The sequence below is a fragment of the Phacochoerus africanus genome, chromosome 11 (assembly GCF_016906955.1).
Source record: "Phacochoerus africanus isolate WHEZ1 chromosome 11, ROS_Pafr_v1, whole genome shotgun sequence".
Taxonomy (NCBI): Eukaryota; Metazoa; Chordata; class Mammalia; order Artiodactyla; family Suidae; genus Phacochoerus; species Phacochoerus africanus.
The window spans coordinates 74,780,726-74,801,654 of record NC_062554.1 but is presented as its reverse complement, the minus strand read 5'-3'; the positions used below and the strand labels follow the sequence as shown (position 1 = coordinate 74,801,654).

The following is a 20,929-nucleotide window of genomic DNA, read 5'->3' as shown; positions in this document are numbered from 1 at the left end:
CATTCAGAATTTCTGTTCTTTTTATCAGACCAATGGTTCCCCCAAACTAGTCCTCAAACCTTGAAAACATTATAAAATTGCAGTGGCCCAGATCTCACCTCAGATTTGTGCCATAGGTATCTGTGTTTTTAATAAGCTGCCAGGAAAATTCAATAGATAGCCAGATGTGGGAGCCAGGAATCTCAACTGTCTCCAAGGCCGTCGTTGTCTCCCAGACTCTGATCACTTTTCACACAGCCTTCTTAAACACACAATCTACGTCCCACATTCCCTCTCCTCACCCACTCCCGCCCTCAGCCATTTTCCTTGGTTTTTGCCTCTCCCATTATCTGCAGTGCCCTTTCCCCCATCTCTACATGTCCAAACCATAGGTACTTTTTAAGACCCAGCTCAAATGTTTGCTCTCTAAATATGTGTGTCCTCAATAGCCTCATTCATAAATGACTTGTCTCTCTATGGAACAAGAATAGAGACATGCCTTTAGCTCTTATTTCACAGTTCTCTTTGCCAACCTACAATCCACTTGACCTCAACACTAGCCCTACATCAGATTTTAGAACCAAGTCTGAAGATAGTCTGAGGATGTCATGAGTACTGTTAAAAGTCCAGGGGCCTCAGCCTCAAACTAAACACACTGTTAGTTCCACCCTAACTTTTCCCTCTGAGCCCAGTAACTGGATTTCTGCCTTGCTTCCATGAGGAAATTCTCACCTTGTACTTCAGTCCTGTAACCACTGCCAGTCCATCTTCTGACAACTAGCCCAGCAAACTTGAACTACCTGGCTTTTACCTGGGTCTTCATCTCTCCACTCATTTTTCACCCACCCCAACTTTCCTGCAAGTTGTGCATAGGTGTGCATTAACAAGTACTTAATATGTGTCAAGACACTAGGTACTCATCCCACAAGAATATACAAATGAATTATAGATGATCTTGGAATAATGCTTTATGATGTTACTGCTTATCTCTATAAGTACAAATATTTGAGGGCTGTAACTACACAAAAACATCTCTTTAGATGGCTTCAAAGTAAATATGCCAATTTACTGGAAGTGGGATCTTTAGAAGTAAGAAAAATTCCTTCATCTTTGTATGTCTTGCAGGCCTAGTGTTGTACACATAATAAATTCTCAACTATTTATTGAATGAATAGATGAATGAATGAAGGTACAAATGAATGGTCTTAGGCATGCAGTGGCTTGATGAGGGATTGGTCTCAGTTCCCAGACCAGGTATTGAACCTGGGCCCCAGAGGTGAAGGCAGTGCATCCTAACTGCTAGACCACGGGGGAACTAATTAATGAACAATCTTTACTTGCCTTTTCTGCAGACAGGTGTGAAGTGTGAGGGTAAGTTGATTCCCCCCAAAAAATTGCTTTTACTTCCCTTATTTAAAAATAAGAGAATAAACCAGGACATGTCTGCCTGTCTCCCTTACCTCTACCACTTGAAAAGGACACAGGCTTCTATGGCATGTCACCACACAGTCCTACGAACATTTTCAGGCTCATTTTCACATTGAAGACAGAAAGCCTATCTGGAAAATGCTGACCTCAATGCACGAGTGGATAAAGAAGTTATGATGTATGTAGATATATATGTGTGTGTGTGTGTGTGTGTACACAGCTATATACATACAATAAAATTTTATTTAACCATAAAAAATGAGGCAATCCTACTGTTTCTGACAACAAGGATGGACCTCGAAGGCATTATGGTAAGTGAAATAAGCCAGACAGAAAAAGACAAATACTATATGATCTCAATGATGTATAGAACCAAAAAAGCTCATAAAAAATGAGACCAGCCTTGTGGTTACTAAAGGCAAAAAGTAGGGAGAGGGGCCATTAGATGAGGGTGCTCAGAAAGTACAAACTTCAGCTTATAAAAAAGTACTGGGGATGTGGTACGACATGATGACTAAAGCTGACACTGCTCTAAGATATACGGGAAAGCTGCTAAGAGAGTAGGTCCTAAGAGTTCTCACTGCAAAGAGAAAATGCTTTTTCTTTTTTTCTTTTCTTTTTATTGTATCTGTAGGATAAGATGGATGTTAGCTGAACCTACTGTGGTAATCATTTCACAACACGTGTGAATCAAACCATCATGTTGTACAATTGAACGGATACCATGATGTATGTCATCAACTGTTGTTCCATAAAACTGGGAAAAAAATGTTGACCACAGTGCTAGTGTGTGCTGAGAATAAAAAGAGGTCCAGCGACCTTCTCTCCCAAAGGAACTCAGCCACTTTTCTTAATCCCTGAAGCACCCGCATTGGAGCCCAACTTTTCATTTCCTTCCTTTCTCTTTAGGGTGGAAAGACCACTGGAGGACAGAATCCCAAGTTCCTCTGAGTCCCACAGTTTCTCTGGACTCTTTTCCCACACATTTCCTCTGTCAAACAAATCACTAGTCATTAATCAGATAAAGAAAACAGTTTGGGCCAATGCAAACATAGTGCCAAACAGAAAATCTCCAGTCAACATTCCCCCAAACTTTGTTTTTTTAAATGCCATTTCCAAAAGTTATACACCAAATAATAAGGACATTTTAAATTCGATCATATCACTCAATCTGTCACTGTCATTAACATAATGTTAATTAATTAAGAATGACATTTAAAGAATGAATTAATGTTTTACTTTCCAGCTTCAATGATTTCCTGCCTTTGGACTGGTGATGATGATGAAAAGATTTTCCAGTGTCAGGAATAAAATTGGAATAGTGCAATATAGGTTTATACCAGGCTCTCTCTCTCTCTTTTTTTTTTTTTAAACTGAGTCCATGGCATGCAGAAGTTCCCAGGCCAGGGATCAAATCTGCGCAGTGACCCAAGTCACAGCAGTGACAATGATGGATCCCTAACCTGATGAGCTACCAGGAAACCCCTGGACCAGGCTCTTTTTAAAAAGTGTCATTCCTGCATTACTGTGCGAGAATCTCCCCCCCATTGGCTAACATCAAAGCACCAATATGGAGCTCTGACATGGGCCATAATAAGCCATATAGGAAGTGCACCTGAGCTAGATTCAAAAAGAAAGGTAAGTAGTTCCCGTCATGGCTCAGCAATTAATGAACCCGACTAGCATCCATGAGGATGCGGGTTTGATCCCTGGCCTCGCTCAGTGGGTTAAGGATCTGGCATTGCTGTGGCTGTGGTATAGGCCAGTGGCTACAGCTCTGTTTGGACCCTTTGCCTGGAAAGCTCCATATGACGTGGATGCGGTCCTAAAAGAAAAAAAAAAAGACACAAAGAAAAGTAAGACTTCCCATCATAGAAAGGATATGTTTTCTCCAAATCTTACACAGAGGACCTGCTGTCAAGTAAGCAATCTCTCTATAAGAAAACTCAGTAACCTGTTGCTAAAAATAGGTGCTTACCCTGTGACACTAACCATATGGGTATATACAACACTCTGCCTAAGACGGAATGACAAAATATTAACAATTTTTTAAGCAATCAGTCCATGTGCTACATAAAGAGAAAACCCTTTCGTGTACACTTTAATTTCCAAAGAGACTGACTTGGCTAGTCTTGAATCAGTGATTTCAATCTCCCTGAAGTCCAATTAGATGGTAGCATCCTGTCAACTACTCTTTACATAATGATCACTTAAAGAATTTTATACACACAGAATTTTAATAGTCGTATTAAATTTCCTCCCAGGTTTTGCATTAATGCATTATACTTTTTCACCTTTACTTAAACCTCCTTATCATCTTCCCTGCAGCCTCTGATTCATCAGAGCACCTTAAAAGATGGTGATGTTTTCACCAAAAAAGAGTTAAAAATCCTTCGAGGTTCATGAAGTTCCAGGGAAGCCTATGGAATCTACTTGTGGATGAAGCTGAAAGTCCTAAGGATTTTCTGGTGGGCAGTAAGACCATGTGGCCCCTGAGCACATTTTCCTCCCCTCAAATCACTGAGAAAAGAAAGTGGTGACCAGTGCAACTAGCACCAAGTGACCATAAATAAATTATTCTGATTTCCTTATTTGTGCTGTCAGGATTCAGAAGGCAAGTAAGTAGAGCAGGGAAAGGCAGAGTTTATGAAATATCTGAGTTTTACCAAGTTATTTTCTCAAATGAAACTTGCTATGTTCAAACTAAACAGCAGAGGACCTGCATGCATCTGTACCAGTTCTTGATCTGGAATACACATGAAGCCTAAAAAATCTCTAATTCACTGACCTTGTTCTCCTGTTAAGTGTTTCAGAAGATATTTCTTCTGCTGCTGCAGCCCCTTGGGAGAGGCCTCACCCCCCCCTAGAGAAAAATCTAAGGCTGTAAGGGTTTTGGTTAATAGATGCTAATAGCTAGGAAGACAGGCATCGATTTTAAAGACAATAGGATTATGTTGGGGGCATCTGGGGAAATTTGAAGATAGTGTAGATACCAGATAAGATGAAAATGTATTAAGAACAGAGATACTTGAAAACCAAGTTCAACAGTTTGTATAATATATTGTTTATCATATATATGATGATATATATTGTGTGAAAGAATATACACTAAAGTATTAAGAGTGCTAATGCATATTCTATCGTAGTAGAAATATGATTTTTTTCCTGTTTTTGCTTGTGTATATTTTACAAAGACATCTTATACTTTATAAAATTATAAAACTGATATTGTTTCTATAATAATAAGAGATTGTTAAAAATAAAGTGGGGAGGGACTTGAGTGTTCTTGACTGATTGGGAAATAGGACTTAGTGATGGCGTAAGGCCATAGATAGCCCAAAAGGAAGATAGAAATTAATTGTATCACTATCCACCCACCCCATGCCATTTGTCACAAAAGATAAACATCAATAATCGCCCCTCTACTTTGTTAAGGATGTTATAGGATTGGTGTTATTGTAATAAGTGTTTGCACATTTTATCACACTGAGTGATAAGAGTTATCATACTGAGACATATTTTATCTTCAAAATCATTTTGAAAGTGTTCTTCTTGAATCAGGTTTTGGACAAGGTGTAGCCTATGTCCTGGTGCAGAGTGAATTTTAAGTCCATACACTTGCCTAGTTTCTGCAGGCCAGGAGGGCCTCTAATTTAGTTTGTCACTGGGAAGCCTAAGAATCTCAGCCAAACATGAGAAGAGCCCTAGTGCAAAGCCTTTTGTCAGCCATTCATCTGAATAAAAAGAATAACTGTGGGCTGAACTATGATCACTTAGAGTCATTTCTGGTTGAATATCTGAAGGTTAGGGATGAAGGGTTGTGCTAACACAAGGTATGAAAAAAAAAATAACAGTAATAGCTAACTCACATATACTTAATACACACCATATTCCTTTACAAGTGCTATACAGATATTAATTTGTTTAATCAAAATAACTTCATGGAGTAGGTTATGTATCACTTATATCAGTTCTTGTTAGAGATAATGTAGGGTTGAGGTACAGACTGTGAAAACTTGTATCAACCTGCCCTGGTTAACAAACAGCGCTATAGCTGTGTTCTATTTGAACTTGAGAAAATTATTCTCTCTGTGCCTCAGTGCCCTCATTTTAGAAAATAGGATGATGCTGATTCACTCAAAAAAACATTTAACAAATACCTACTCTAGGATACAACCACAAATAGCACTTACACCCTGCTTTCCAGGAACCTGTCATTTCCTGAGGAAGACAGACATGTCTTCAACTAAACATAAGTCATTCTTCTTTAAAAACTTAATAAAGTGCTAATGCTTCACTCTCATGTGTGAAAGATATAAACTGCCTGTTTGAAATTAATATTCTTTATCATACTGGGAAAGGCATTTCTATTCCTAGGTTACCAAGTTTTAAAACACACGAAGAGATGTTTAAATTTTGCAAGTACCATTTCAGTATACACTGCAATATTTATTTTTCCCTCTTGGACCTTTTTATATGCTGAATTACGATAACATATTTTCATATTCTAAAATGTCCTTGAACTTTTTAATCAATCTTAATTAAGCATAACACCATATCCCTCTAATACTATGTTCGATTCCTATTGCATATAGTATGTTTAAGTTTTTTTATCTACATTTATATGTGAAACTAGTCTTTCAAATTTTTTATTAATAAAGTTGATTTTTTTGAAACCATGAGCTTGTTCTTTGTCCAATGTGATTAAATAAGCAAAGATGAATTGGTTCTACCCAAGACTAATTAAGAGAAAGATAAAATACCATAAATACCAATTGCTAAGTGAGAAGCAGGCCATAACGACAGAAGCAGAAATTGGAACACAAATTATGGCACTATAAATTTAAAAATTAAATCATACCAGTATAATTGAAAAATTAATAAATATTTATACTCTGCTCACTCATTTCAGAAAATTTACTCAACTGCTCTTAAAAAAGATACTTTTGTTATACTTGATATTTTTAAGCACAATTTTATCCTTTTCTTTATGATAGAGTATATTAAGTGTGCCAATTTGCAAATTAACCACTTACAGGGCTTATATAAGAAAGGTTTGCCAATTTTGGCTCTGCAAAGCAAATTGTAGTTTGAGTTTGAAATCTTGGACAGAAAATTTATGTGCACTTTTAGGTAGGACCAGATGTGCTACCTTGATTCCTAAGTTATTTTCTAAAAGATTTTCCATTTTTCAAAAAGTCCAAATTCTACACAAATATGCAAATTTATGACTACAGAGTTATATTCTTAGGAATTACTAAGCTCTTTTCTCAGTCTCATGTTTTATGAAGTGTTACAGTTAATCGTAACTGTTTTCAAAGACATCTCTTCTACAGAAAAAAGACATTCCAAGTGGAATTTTAAAAACGGAAATATAACATTCTTCTGAAATTTCACTCTCATATCTACTTTGTGGAAGCAAAAACATAAACTTGTATGGAATGTTCCTAAGGTCAAGACAAGGGCAGGATTTACTAAGCTATTCCTAATGCCTTCTCCTCAAGCCAACTTTGTGTTCAGTTTTTCTGAAAATCACAATTTCCTTAATGCCCATTTCCTTACATTCCTATGAAACCTGCACTTAGCAAGGAATTCACTCATTGACTTCTAGTTGCCTGCTCTTGCCAGAAAGTTCCTATAATGAGCTCATTGGGGTTTGTGGGGTTTGTGTGGGGTGGGAATAGACAGCAAAGTGATGAAGTTAAAAAAATCACATAAGAAAAGTTCACAGAAAGAATGATGTTCTCTCAGAAGTAATAACTGCTGTTGTCCCCAGAGTACTAACAGCATGGGTCAGCTTTCTCCAGAAGTTTTCAAAAGGGCTCATCAACTATGAAGTCATTAATTGTATTTTATGTGCCAACTGCACCCCTTGACACTAAGCATCACTGACACAACACCATCGCTGTACAAAAATAGGCAAATATATTAACTTAATTACAGGCCAACGGACCCCTAAGGAATGTGATTGTATTGTGCCAGCTCTTGTATAAATATTAGATCTTATATAACTGTGCTATTATTACTTTTCCCCTCTCTAAGACCTTTTGAAGTGTTCAAAGCAAAAGATGAGAGAAGACATGCGCTACCCCAAGTCACAATGGCCATGTGCAATCATAAACCAGCCTGGTGCCCACAAAAGCCTCTACCTGCACTTTTCTCAAATTGGAAGCAGTGTCCACTGGTTTCAAAAAGCCTTATCAAAACAAAACACTCTGGTCTGAAGCACAGCAAAAGACAGACATTGGTGAGATAATGAGGTAACAGTCTTAATTACGTTGGTTTCAGAAAGTGGGGAGGGGGGACCCTACAGCTCAGGCTAATGCTATTATTTCCATCTTTTTCTCTATCGAAATCACCTAGGCTTTTCTGGAAATAATAGAATTCCAGAAGATAATGTGTATGATAATGTGATGTGTTAAGTGAAAAGAGAAAAAAATGCAAAACTGTATATTCTTCTCTAGCGATATACCTGGTAGCAAAAAATGTACACAGGTAGACAAGGATTGGAAGGTACATTGACAAAGGCTGGTCTGTTAGAATGGTGGTGCTGTGAATGACTTTGTTTGTTTGTTTGTTTGTTTGTTTTGGCCCCACCCATGGCACGTAGAAGTTCCCAGGCCAGAGACAGAACCCATGCCATAGCAGTGACCCAAGACGCTGCAGTGACAACACTGGGTTCCTAACCCACTGCACCAGAAGGGAACTTCTGTTCTTCTATTTGAAACTTTATTAAAATGTGCTATGACTTTTTAAAAATTAGGAGTCAAAGACAAAGGTCACAAACTGCCAGCTGAAGAGCCAACTCTAGCCCACAACTACTTTCAACTTCCATTTCATTAACATTTAAGAGACTACTGCATAAATACTTGAATTTTTAGTTTCTCATAAAAAATTGAAAGATGTGGAAAAACTGGGTCCATGTTCCCACCAGAGCTCAACCAGCCTGAGCTCTGAGGAGACCCTCCAACCTTTATAAAGCGGGTGCTTACTGACCAGCTGCCACAGCCTCCACCCCCACCTCATTCTATGACCTGCCTGTGGGAATCGGCTGAAGGGAACTGGACTAAGAAAGTCATCAGGACTCCATGCATTTGAATGATACTCCTCCTTTCTCTCTTCACGTCTTTACCTTTGTGATGTCCTTTCATGGTCAAATGAGAGAATTTCAGACATTGGTTCCATAATCTTTGAGTATACTTAGCTTAATAAAAATTGGTAATTGACAAAACCAGCAGTCAATCCTTGTAATTAGTAATAATAACCAGCAGTCAATCCCTGTAATTAGTAATAATAAAAACACTTTGGGGACCAAATTCTCAAACTAGACAATTCTATTAAGCAAATGAACAAGATGTTTGAAAAATTTAATTTAGGGTTAGAACATCTCAGGGTTCTAGGCATAAAGATTCTCATGGAAACTAAACCACAAAGCCGAATAATGAGAAGCTAGATATAGATTCCATTTTTTTTTATCCTTCCCTGCTTTCTTTTAGGCCTAAGCTAATGGACACGCTTGTGTTTGCCAAACAAGACACATGGTGCTAAATTAGCCCACTGACAGATGGATAAGTTCATCCTTTCTATGTCATCAAAAATAGAAGCCACTATAAATATAAACACAAAATGACTGATATGTGAAGATGCATGCACATTTAACAGTGTACAACGGAATGGAATGGTTTTCGGTTTTTTGTTGATTTTTTTTTTTTTTTTGGTATTATTGACATCCCACCATGGCCTCTGGATAATTCTTACCTTGTTAATGGTCCCAGGTCACCTGAATCTTGGCTTCCAGCTTCACTGGGAGTGCTCACTGATTTCGAGGAGGGAGACATAGGGGTTGGGACTAAATAATGAAAATAACAGGTATCCCATGTTAAAAAATGCAGCGACTGCACTGGGGAAGAGCAGTGTCAGATAAATCAAAACAAATGGGCCCAAATTAAAATGGTTGTATGGCCAGGAGAGGTTGAGATGGGATAAGGAAAAAAAAAAAAAAAGGAAGAAAAGAAAAGAAAAGGAAGAAAGTCAAGTGAATTTTTCATATTTTGGAAATTAAAATTTGAAATGAATTTAGACAGAATTAACTTAGGGATTCTAAGGCCATGTCCACCTTAACAAAGTAAAATGGAGAATCAAAAGAGTTATCCAGATAATTCAAGTCAAATATCTCTCTAGCCTGAACTATCCAGATAATTCTAATTCTCCACTTTATTTTGTTAGTATAGATGTGACCTATTAAAAAATAAAATGAGGTGTCTATAAAACTTTAAAAGATTATGAAATAAGTGACTCTGAACAATTTTAAATGGTCAAAAGGAGAGTCAGAAATGTCTGCAACTAGGGGGAAATCTATTGTCCTTGGAATATAAGCTGCATTTGCTATGAGGCACTAAGCGACAGACAGAGAAAGGGTCAATGCTGAACCTGGTAATTTAAAAATCTCTTTCAAAACAAAGGAAAATGCCAGGCTGCTTTATTTTTACACTTAATTAATAGTTTCATCACACTGTACTGTTTACTGTGTTGGGGGACTGTGTTCCTTCGCCTCCAGCAGCTCTAGAAAGCACTGCCATGGGCATATAAGAAAATTGTCATTCTGCAGACAGGAGAAACAAGTTCAAAGATCAAGGTCAGGCTGAAAGTCTGAGAGCAAGAATAATACAAGGAGAAAAACTAAAGGAAATGCAAATGTATTTTTTCTCTCTCTCCTTCAGATATGAGCCAAATGTCCTTCAGAGAGAAGCAGCACCAAATAGGCAAGGTGGCTCCAGGCCAGATGAGAAAGGCTTCTCAATATCTCACATGCCAAAGAAGCCATATGGGCAAAAAGAAACGTCAATACTTAAATGTAGATTCCCATTTGGTTTCAATCATGTGCAATTTCCTTTTATTTATTTAATAGGGTAAAGGGTTTAACTATTTCGTCCAAATCCTATAACACAATGGCAGATCTGTCAAGAAGCTAGGAATTTTCATGTGGTCCCACAATTAATTCAATGATTACCCTCTATAATAAGTCAGAGGGTGAGTTGGAGAGATGGATGAAAACTGAAAATGGGGTCTACCCTTGCCAAGGCCCCTGGCAGGGATGCAGAGATAGTTCAGAATTTGGTCATGGTTTAGGGATGTTCAATTTGTTATTATGGTTTAATTGTTGGCTTTATGCAGGTTAGGGGAGAACAGACATTCTACTGCTGTGTTTAACTGGTGTCCACACTGCAGCAGAACTTCAAAGCTATTTTGAGGACAAAATAAAACTGCCAGGTGTCTAATATATAGCACATGTCAACTAAGTGGTAAAAAAGTTTGTCAGCTTCTCAAAGAAGGTCCCTCACTCAGATATCCCATAGGTTACATCTTTCATACCACAAAGAAGCTAACAAAATATTCAACATCTTATTAAGGATTATTATATCATTATTAGACATATAATTTTACCTACTACAAATTGAGATTGAGTATAAAATGCTTTTTCATTGTGTTTTAGTTTTGTGTGTATGTATTAAATTATATCCAGCAAGACTTGATAATTTGTAGTATTATTATATATTACTCTTTTTCTTATTTCTATTGATATAAGCCCTGGCCATTTTGTTGTACATGGGATAATTTTTGTTAATTTAAATGTCTATGGAAATAAATGAAAATGTAATATAAAAGCCAATGATGGAATTAAAAGACAAATCATTTATAAAAGGAAATCTGATACTGTAATTCTTTATATGTATTATTTTTAAATTTTTGGCACTATACTGGATATCATAGAGTTTTACAGACACCCTAGGATTATTCTGAAGTGTATGGAAAGCAAATGAATAAAGAAAATAAAATAACTTATCACATGAGTGATATATAGTTAAGAAACAGAATAAACATATCATGTACAAGTTACCTTCAACACAAATAAAACAAATAGTTCAATACCCATACCCTAGTGATAAAATGAGATGGTGGATAATAAACCAGGAATGAATGAGTTGGAAGAGGGATGCTGCAGTAAAAATGCTGATTAGCAATGAAACCAAGATATACAGCAGAGTCCAAGAGACTTAAACTTGTTCATTAGCTGCTAATCTGTCACTATTTTAAATTTTCCTTCAAATTTCCCACTGACTATTCTATTTTCATCATGAAATAACTCTATGCCTGTGGTGGTTATGAAATTCATAACCAGATTCACAGTATTTAGGTTGGCAGAGAGAGGCTGGAATTCAGCAATAGAAATGAAGAAAAAAAATTTTTTTTTAATTTCAAGATCTCTTGTATTTACCATGTGGCAACTCATATAACAAGCATGAAAAACTCTAACACAGTGGAAAAAGCTGACCATGGAATCAGCCAATAAGGTGCAAACTGCTTACAATTCTACAACCTGTCCTCCCACCTCCTTCCAGCCCCCTCAATTCCAAATAAATACGCCCGAGCCATAAGCCAAAGCATTTCTTAAACAAAACAAAACAAAACAAAACAAAAAGACATAAAAGAACAGTCAGCGCTGGACATGGTATATCCCACGCAAATCAAATCTGAGGAAACTGCAGCACTAAGCACTTTTAAGTACCTAGAGGGGGCTCAGGTGATATCCCGATGCTTTGCAGTAGAGCCTCTGTCTCTCGGCGTTTGCGATCCAGGTCAGAGTCATCCTGAACTGGTTCTTTCTTCTGCTGCATATCAGCCTATAAAAAGTAGATGCCAGTAAGAAAAGGGAGTAACAGAACTAAAGGTATGCTTTTTCTGCCTGAAATGGAAAATGGTAAATTCATGGCAGCAAAAACCAGGCAAAAGCTCCAAAGAGATCAAATCATGTGTATAAAGGAGGAAAAAACAGTGTAAATACTCCATTTACTACTTACTAACCCAGTGGTTTCTCTTTTGGTGGAAGGTTTTTTCCCTCTGTCACATGGTATGAGTTTTTCTCACTCAGTTTTGAGGGGAAAAAAATCAAGGCAAATCATTTCTAACTGGGATATGGATTTTTTAAAAAAATTGGTTTTTGTAGATCCCCTTGTCCCTTCTAGGAAGACCTATTATCAGTTCTTAATGAGTGTGCATTTGTAATATTCATGGCCCATATTCAGGATTATGCAAACATGAAATTATTGGGATCTGGCTAAAAAGTAAAATCAGTTATGAAAAGTTGTAACTGTAAAATATACCATTGTTTCAGTAATCTAAGTTTACCATGGTTTAAATAAACCAGGGTAAAATGGTTATTAAGGCCTGTGAAGAATACTCATTGAAGTATTGTTACTTTTATTTTTTTGGCTGCACCTGCAGCATATGGAAGTTCCAGGCCAGGATCAAACCCAAGCTGCAGCTGCAGCAACGCTGGATCCTTAACCACTGGACCAGGCTGGGGATCGAACCAGCACCTCTACAGGGACAAGCGGAATCACTGACCCACTGTGTCCCAGCAGGAACTCCAAGTAATGTTGCTTAATTCTGATTTTCATAGGTTTATATTATACATATTAACTCAAAGGAGATTTGAGTTGTCGTGTAGGACAATATAAAACAAACAAACAAAAAAAAAACATTTAGGAGAGAGATGGTCTTTGCCCAAGTTCTGGCTTAAAGACACATCTTGTGAGAGCCCCTTATAATCAGATCCTATGCCCAGCTTGTCTTTTTATACGATAGTGACAAGTCAAAATACAGAATAATGTGAGAAAAAGAATGTGTGTGTATGTGTGTGTGTGTGTGTGTGTGTGTGGTGACTGGGTCACTTTGCTATACAGCAGAAACTGATGGACACTGTAAACCAACTATAATAGAAAAAATAAAAATCACTTTAAAAATACAGGTTAGGAGTTCCCACCATGGCTCAGCAGTTAGTAAACCCAACTAGCATCCATGAGGACACAGGTTTGATCCCTGGCCTCACTCAGTGGGTTTAAGGATCTGGCATTGCGGGGAGCTGTGGTGTAGGTCTCAGACCTGGCTCAGATGTTGCATTGCTGTGGCTGTGGCATAGGCCAGTGGCTTCAGCTCTTATTCCACCCCTAGATTTGGAACCACCCCTAGATATGGAACCTCCATATGCCTTAGGTGTGGCCCTAAAAAGATAAAAGAAAAAAAAAAATACAGGTTAAAGGTCAGTGATGGAATTCTGGGGGAGTTAAATATTCAGGTCTCTTTTCATTTTCATAACACAATGACTACCTAAGGCATCTGCCTGACATCTGAAATGTAACAGCATCTTATTTGATGTGCAGCTACCTGAGGACAAAGCTTTAAGAGTTTATAGGAGTGAAGCTGCTTTAGAGCTTGTCAAAAGCCAATTATCCAGTTATCAGACACATCTTCCTCCTGAGGGGCAAGTTGGGCTCCCTTAACACACACATTACGTCTTTCAGGAGTGCAAAGTACACTTCCTAGTAGTGAAGCTTAATTTCCATCATGGCATCTAAAGCAGAAAGAGTTCAAGCAACTCTGACTGACTCTCAAATGGTAACCTACACCCCCATTATAAGCAAAATGCATCTCTGCATGTAGTACTGGGCTTGTTGCTTCTCTCTTTTCTTGCCTCAGGCTTAAGAAGCACTCATATGTGTAAAGTTTATCTGTCACCAGAGGGAAAACTGCCATTATGGGAGTTGATAATGGCTAAAGAGGATACTAGAAGATTCACGCACTCTCCTGAAACCCCAAATTCTGAAATGACAATTTAACCTTTGAAGATGTCAAATTTCACATTCTTTCCGGATTTAACATTTAAACGAGCAGGTTTCAAAGTTTATGCATGCAACAGAGGCAAAGACGGAGTGAAGGTAAGAAAAAGTACCTTGCAGAGTGAAGCTCTATCTCAACATTCACCTATCATAAAGTTAAAAGAAGAATCAAAGGAAGGGGAGGGGGGCAAATGAAAGCGAAGGGATTTACCATTGCCAATACTGAAATACAAATGAAAAAACTAAGATAAGCAAAATTCATCTCAGGAAGCCAATGTGGAATAGTATGGTTTTACATCTAAGAGTTAAGCCACAACTATACTGTCAGCTTTACTGAGAGCAGACATGTGTTTATTTTGTTCACCAATATATCCTCACATCTAGGATAAGGACTGACACAGAGTAGATGCTCAATTAAAAAATGTGTTGAGCAGTTTCCGTTGTGGCTCAGCAGGTTAAGAACCCAACTAGTATCCACGAGGTTTCAATCCCTGGCCTTACACGGTGGGTTAAGGATCTGGTGTTGCCGAAAGCTGGGGCATAAGTTGCAGATGAGGCTCTGATCTGGTGTTGATGTGGCTGTGCCATAGGCCCTAGCTCGGGAACTTTCATGTGCCATAGGCATGGCCCTAAAAAGACCAAAAAAAAAAAAAAGGTATTGAATGAATGAATATTCTTCGTTTGGTAATTATTATTCTATAGCTACAGAATCTAAGAGTTATACACCATTCAGGTCCGTTTCCACCAACTATTTATTCCCCATTCAGGAAGCTTCTTCCCAATACCACTGTTATAAGAAGTCATCCAAACTTCCAGTGACCCACTGCTAATTACAAAGCCAAGTCTACATTTTAGCAACAGCAACAACAACAAAATCTTTAACCTTCCCTTATCCTTTCAACAAAAATTTATTTAAGGAAAAGAGTGCCAGTGGTAATGAACCTGAGAAGTTCTAAGGGAGCTTATATAGAATGAACAGAAAAAGATCTAATCTTTTCCTTTTGAATAAACTTAGGGCATTTTATCTATAACTTTTTGTCACGCATGTCCTATGCAGAAAAGCACAGAATCTTTTTCTTTAAATTTACTCTAACTTTAATTATTAAGCATTTAAGAAACACACTGGAGTGTAAATCACATATCAACATGCATGGCCAGACACTGTGCAAAAATAGCACCCCCCAATTCCACCTCCAAAATGTCACTCCCACAACACAAGGTCCCTCTACAGTTCATTCTGTCTTCTGCCTTTTTTTTTTCTTCTTCTTTTTTGCTTTTCTTTTCTTTTTTTTTTTTCAGCCACACTCTCCACATACGGAAGTTCCCAGGCCAGGAGTCGAATCAGAGCTGCAGCTACAGGCTTAATACCACAGCCACTGCAACACCAGATCTGAGCCACATCTGCAACCTATGCCAAAGCTTGCAGCCATGCCACTGAGCGAGGCCAGGGATTGAACCCACACCCTCTTGGAGACAACATGGGGTCCTTAACCTACTGAGCCCCTTATGCCTTTTTTAATTCTTAAGTAAACAGACAATATATTGATATATATTAGTAAGGATAAATGTCTATCTAGACCCAACAGAAACCTAGGAAGGCTACCAACACTCAAAGTTAACCAAGAAAAATGCCAAGTTAGGTAATGGGCTTACTGAAAATAAAGGCAGTTCCTAACTGTTACCCATTAGCATCTTATCTAAACAATGTGTTACTTCCTCCAAGGCAGTTATATACCAAGTGCCTTAATCCTGAAATCTTTGCTTTTTTTTTTCCATGTAAATACTATAAAGTCCTGATACATTTTAATGACTCAATAGGGAGTGATTTTTGCATACTAGTAATATAAAATACGCTAGGTGTCTTTTCCAGCAAATGGTATTTCTGTTTGTGGTGAGTCATCACAGCTGAGACTCAAAGAGGATAACGAAGAAAGCAAATTTGTCAGCTGAGAATTGTCAGTCACTTTTCCAAAGATAGCTCCATGATTGTTAGAGGAACAAGTGAGGACAGTCCAGGAAACCTCTGTCCATCTACCTTGCAGCAATTTGGCAGAAGGCCGAGGACAGGGCAAAATTTCAGGGTGGCCTCATTAAGCAAACACCTTATCGAATTTAAGCCAACTTTTCATGAAATTGTCTCCGTATCTTAAATGGCGGCCACTATATTTATTTTAAAATCAGCCATCCAAAACCAAGAAAGCAGCTGACATCCAAAGATTCAGAGAGTGGTAATTTTATACATATACACAGTTTTCTGGAGTCTGTGGAGACAATTGACCTGGGTGGGCCCAATTCACACTAGGTTTCAGTCCTGGCAAGAAAACCAGTCCCTCAGATTAGCATTAAGGAGCATTTTGTTTTCTTTTTATTCCAAATTTGTTTTACTGAAAATATAAACCTAAAGAAAGTTGGAAAAAAATCAAACTTATAAGCTTAAGGCTATTTCTAACTCTCTACAAACAACACAAAAACTACAAAATCTGGAGTTCCCGTCGGCGCAGTGGTTAACAAATCTGACCAGGGACCATGAGGTTGTGGGTTTGACCCCTGGCCTTGCTCAGGATCCGGCGTTGCCGTGAGCTATGGTGTAGGTTGCAGATACGGCTCAGATCCCGAGTTGCTGTGGCCCTGGTGTAGGCCGGTGGCTACAGCTCCGATTAGACCCCTAGCCTGGGAATCTCCATATGCCAAGGGAGCGGCCCTAGAAAAGACAACAACAACGACCAAAAAAACTACAAAATCTTAAACTCAAGAGTCAATGACAGCAGCCCACAGACTCAGGGTCTGAAGCTTCCACAGAAACTTGCAGAAAAGAATTTCAGATGCTCGGAAAGAATGTCTATGACCAGCAGCTCAGACCTGCCCTAACTAGTCTAGGTGTTGGCTCATTCATTCATTAATTCTAAAACCCTTTATTAAAGGCCTACTATGTGGCAGGGTCTGTGCTGGACATTGACTCAGGGAAGAAAAAACACAACCGTGCCCCCCAAAGCCTGTGCTCTATTAGGAGAGAAAGACAAATGAACAGGCAAGTGGTGCTCAATAATTTGATACAGGGTACAGGGCTAACTCAGTCACGAGTGGAAAAAGGTATTAGAGAAGGCCTTCTGGATATCTGGGAGGACAACCGAAAGACATGTGGTTAACAGAACAGCCAAAGCAGAGGGAAGAGAAGGCGTGGCCCATAAGTCGAAATGCAAGTAGCTGAGCCTGGCTGGAATGTGGATGTAGGGAGAAAGGAAATGGAGGGGAAGGGAAGAGCCGCCGTTATGTCTGCGCAGGATCCATGATCAACGTTAGCTGAAGAACTGGTGGTGAAAGAATGACCCCAGGTTTCTGGTTTGGAAAACAGCCTGCAAGGGGGAGGGGGAGGGGTCCTTCCTGAGTCTGGGGTCCTGAGAGCATTTGAGAAGAAAAATCAGAATAGATTACTTCCAGGTTTCTTTCAACCTCAAAATGCTATAATCCCTGGAAACCAGGAGCCCTGAATCATAAGACCTTTCCGATAATGGGACATTTTTGAAAAATGGCCTCAGCCGCAGTGATCCTGATGAACAAACGCAGCTGTTCTACAGACCCCATTCAGGGTCCATCCCACCAGCAGAGTAACAGCTGTTTCTTCCCCCCCAGATCCTCTGCATCTCTCACTCCTCACAGAACTCCATGAGGAAGGATGCATTCTTCTCCCCATTTTACAAAAGGGAAGGAGGTTCCGGGAGGTCCCAGAAGCCCTCAAGCCCATCCTGCGAAAGGCAGAGCCAGGTTTCCTAGCCACGGTCAACTTGAAAGCCTCTGTGTGCAAGCACTGAGCTCTACTGACTTCTGTCTTAACAGCCGTGGCTTCTCAGAACAAACCAGGTCGTCACAGTCTGACCCAAGGAAAGATCTTTTGAGGGGGAGATGGGCTGTGGAGGGACAGGCTTGAAAGCCACGACACACCCTAAAGACGATGTAGTTCAATGGATCCCCAAATCTGGCCCTATTAGATATTTCCAACCAGCAACTTGGGCGAGTGGAGACTGGGACTCTGTATTGCCGCAGGAAATCATGGAGCAGAGTCAGGCTATCACAGGCTTCAAATCTCCCTGTCAATTTAGAAATGAGGAAGCTAAGATGATGTGGCTTCAATTCCAGAACTAGGTAGAAGCCCAGGAATGCCTGGAGTCCAGGCGTTCCACATTTCCCCACTACCTGCCACCCCCCATCTGCCAGGGCTCTGTCTGCTGGGTAACAAGCTTAATCTCCATCAGGCAAAGCTGATGTAGGAACAAAAAGGGTGGCCTGTTTCGATCAGCCTTGTTTGCCTGTAATTTCCCCCCAAAATGTGTAAAATGACAAAGATGAAGCAGACAGCATAATTTGGAGCCAGATTTCCCATATCACTTCACATTTTGTGGTAATTCTATGGAATTCAAGTTGGATATTAGAATGTCAGTTTAAAAGGAAACTGGTTATTAGTAAAGGATAACAGGTGCTTTAAAACTATAGTAAGTGTTGACATTTGAAGGAGAGGGAGCATAATAACTTAATGCTTTTTTTGGCTTTGCATGGAAATGAATAGCCATTCCTTGTCAATTCTCACCTCTGCTTCACTCAAGACTGCATATATAACAGCAAAGATCTCGGAAGGAAAAACATTGTGCTCACTGTCAAGGACAAATAAACTATGGCATCAATCAAAGTGTAATGGTACCAGGGGATGCAAGATGCCAGAAGGCTAGAGTGCAACTGCAATCATGTTTTACTTTGTTGGAAAATAATTGTTATAAATCATTTTACCTTGGTCTCCCAGCCCTAGAGTACGAGATAGCACTTACTTGAATTGTAACGCATCCAAATACATTCTCTTTCTCCTTAAAGAAAAACTCTGAGAAGTAACTCTGGTTTCTCTACATACAAGCATATCACACTCTAAGAAGTTTCCTTCTTAGAAAGCTGCTCAAAAATATCTGTGGCATCTGGTTTTTGAAGAATAGGTAGGCCATTTCTACATGGCCGCAGCAAGTGGGAGAATTAAAAATAAACTATTCATTGGATTGAGATAAGGAATAATAATTAAAAAAAAAAAACCAAAACATGGCATAGCAGCAAGGCACTGACTTAGGAATCGAGAGTCCTGGATTCCGGGTCTAGCAGGCAGAAGAGCTACACTTCTCATCTGGGTTTCTGCTCCTTTGTTAGCGTGAAGAGGAGCCTCAACGGAAGATCTCTAAAATATCTTCTAGATTTAACATTTCGTAATTCTACGTCCATGGAGCAGGGTCTACTATTCTAGCCATCCTCTAGCCAAGGGAAAAAAATGCAGTTTTCCCTTTACCAGACCTAGGATTCCTACTTACCCTGAAAATTATATATACTTAAGGAAATCATGGTAATCCACAGGCATCATCTTTTATTTTTCTGCTAAAACACTCTGGCCAGTAGTTTTTTGTTGGTTTTTTTTTTTTAAATCTTCCCTTGACAGTAACACTAATTAAGTAGTTAACTATATCCTGGGTATTGGTAAGTGCTTTATAAGGTTAACTTTTTTAATCCTTGTGAATGGACAAAATAAACACACTGCTCTTCCTAAATTAAGGACAGGCAACTGAGAGAGAGGTCAAGGAACTTTCAACAACAGAGATATCATAAGCCACTTTCAGGGTTCTTGTTAGGTCTCGAGTAAACCTGGGGTCTGAGGACCTCTGGACCAAATGCTATCTATCTACCATTTAGGTGGTATAGCAGTACAGAGCAGATGGCAATGGCCTTACTATTCTGAGTATGCAGACACCACTCATTTTATTCAGGCATTGCAAAAGCATTCTTTGGGAGGGTCTTCTTTGACCAGCCCCTTGGAATCAAGTGATTTCCCTTTTCCCCATGACACCCCATATACAGTACTTACCTCTTTCTTTTTCCTCTCCTCTTCCTTCCGTTTCTTCTCTTCTCTTATCTGTGCTAAGCGCTGTTTCTTGCGCTCTAGCTCAGCTTTTAAGTCACTTTTGTCAGACATGCTGGCTTCCTTGGAGGAAAAGAAAAAAAACGTGAATACATGCACATAACTTTTCTCTATTACGATGCAAAAATCATTCAAAAGGAAATCCAACTTGAAAATATGACTTGAGGGCAATAACAGATTGTATACCTCAGCCTATGTTGAAGAATCAAAGAAATAAGTTAGATCTGATCTCTTTCTATATAAAATCTTTTATATACACATACATATTGGAAAAAATAGAATGTTATAATCTATTCTGGTCTGAAGAATAGCAGAATAAGTAACACATTTTCTGCACAAGTTTCTTACCAAATAAACAAAAAACAAATAAGAATCAAAAAAGAACCATCATTATGACTTCCAATTTAGACAACGATGGACCAATTCATTCCCACACTAAGAAAAGAAAATAGGCTGTCATAAACTCTCTGAGACAAGCCCTGCTCACATTTCTATGGGCTTAATAAACATTCCTTTGGTGAGCCTGGGCACATGGAGATTTCATTTTGCTTAATATTATATGCATCAGGGAAGACAGCCACTGATGACCTAAAATGTTCATCTTCTTTTTCTGTAAAATTCCTCCTGAACTGTCACAATTAATTTCATCTCCAGTACAACCCCACTTCTATGAATTTTTCATTTGCATACTGAAGGCACTATTGCTTATCTTGGCAGTTTCCCTTTTCAAAGGAAAAGATATTTGTGAATACATGAATTAGGGGATAACACCATGACAGGTTCTTAGGAAAATTTATCTGAATGATATTTTTAATATTAATGGCAATGATATTCCTAGTGGTGCTGGTACCAGATATTTCAAATAAAATGAGTTTGGAGAAGACTCTCACCAAGCACCAATGAT

At 38.7% G+C, this 20,929-nt stretch overlaps 1 protein-coding gene across 2 annotated transcripts in view; it reads right to left on the bottom strand.

Annotated features, from left to right (window-relative positions):
• The window catches only part of DYNC1I1 (dynein cytoplasmic 1 intermediate chain 1), a 353,847-nt gene that overhangs the window by 284,727 nt on the left and 48,191 nt on the right, over window positions 1–20,929 (bottom strand). For both annotated transcript variants that reach the window (XM_047752950.1, XM_047752951.1), the window contains exons 2-4: window positions 19,972–20,088; window positions 11,975–12,089; window positions 9,166–9,256 (exon numbers count right to left, since the gene is read on the bottom strand). In XM_047752950.1, coding sequence (XP_047608906.1) covers window positions 9,166–9,256; window positions 11,975–12,089; window positions 19,972–20,079 — 314 coding nt within the window. In that variant the 5' untranslated portion in view covers window positions 20,080–20,088. The remainder of the gene's footprint in view (window positions 1–9,165; window positions 9,257–11,974; window positions 12,090–19,971; window positions 20,089–20,929) is intronic.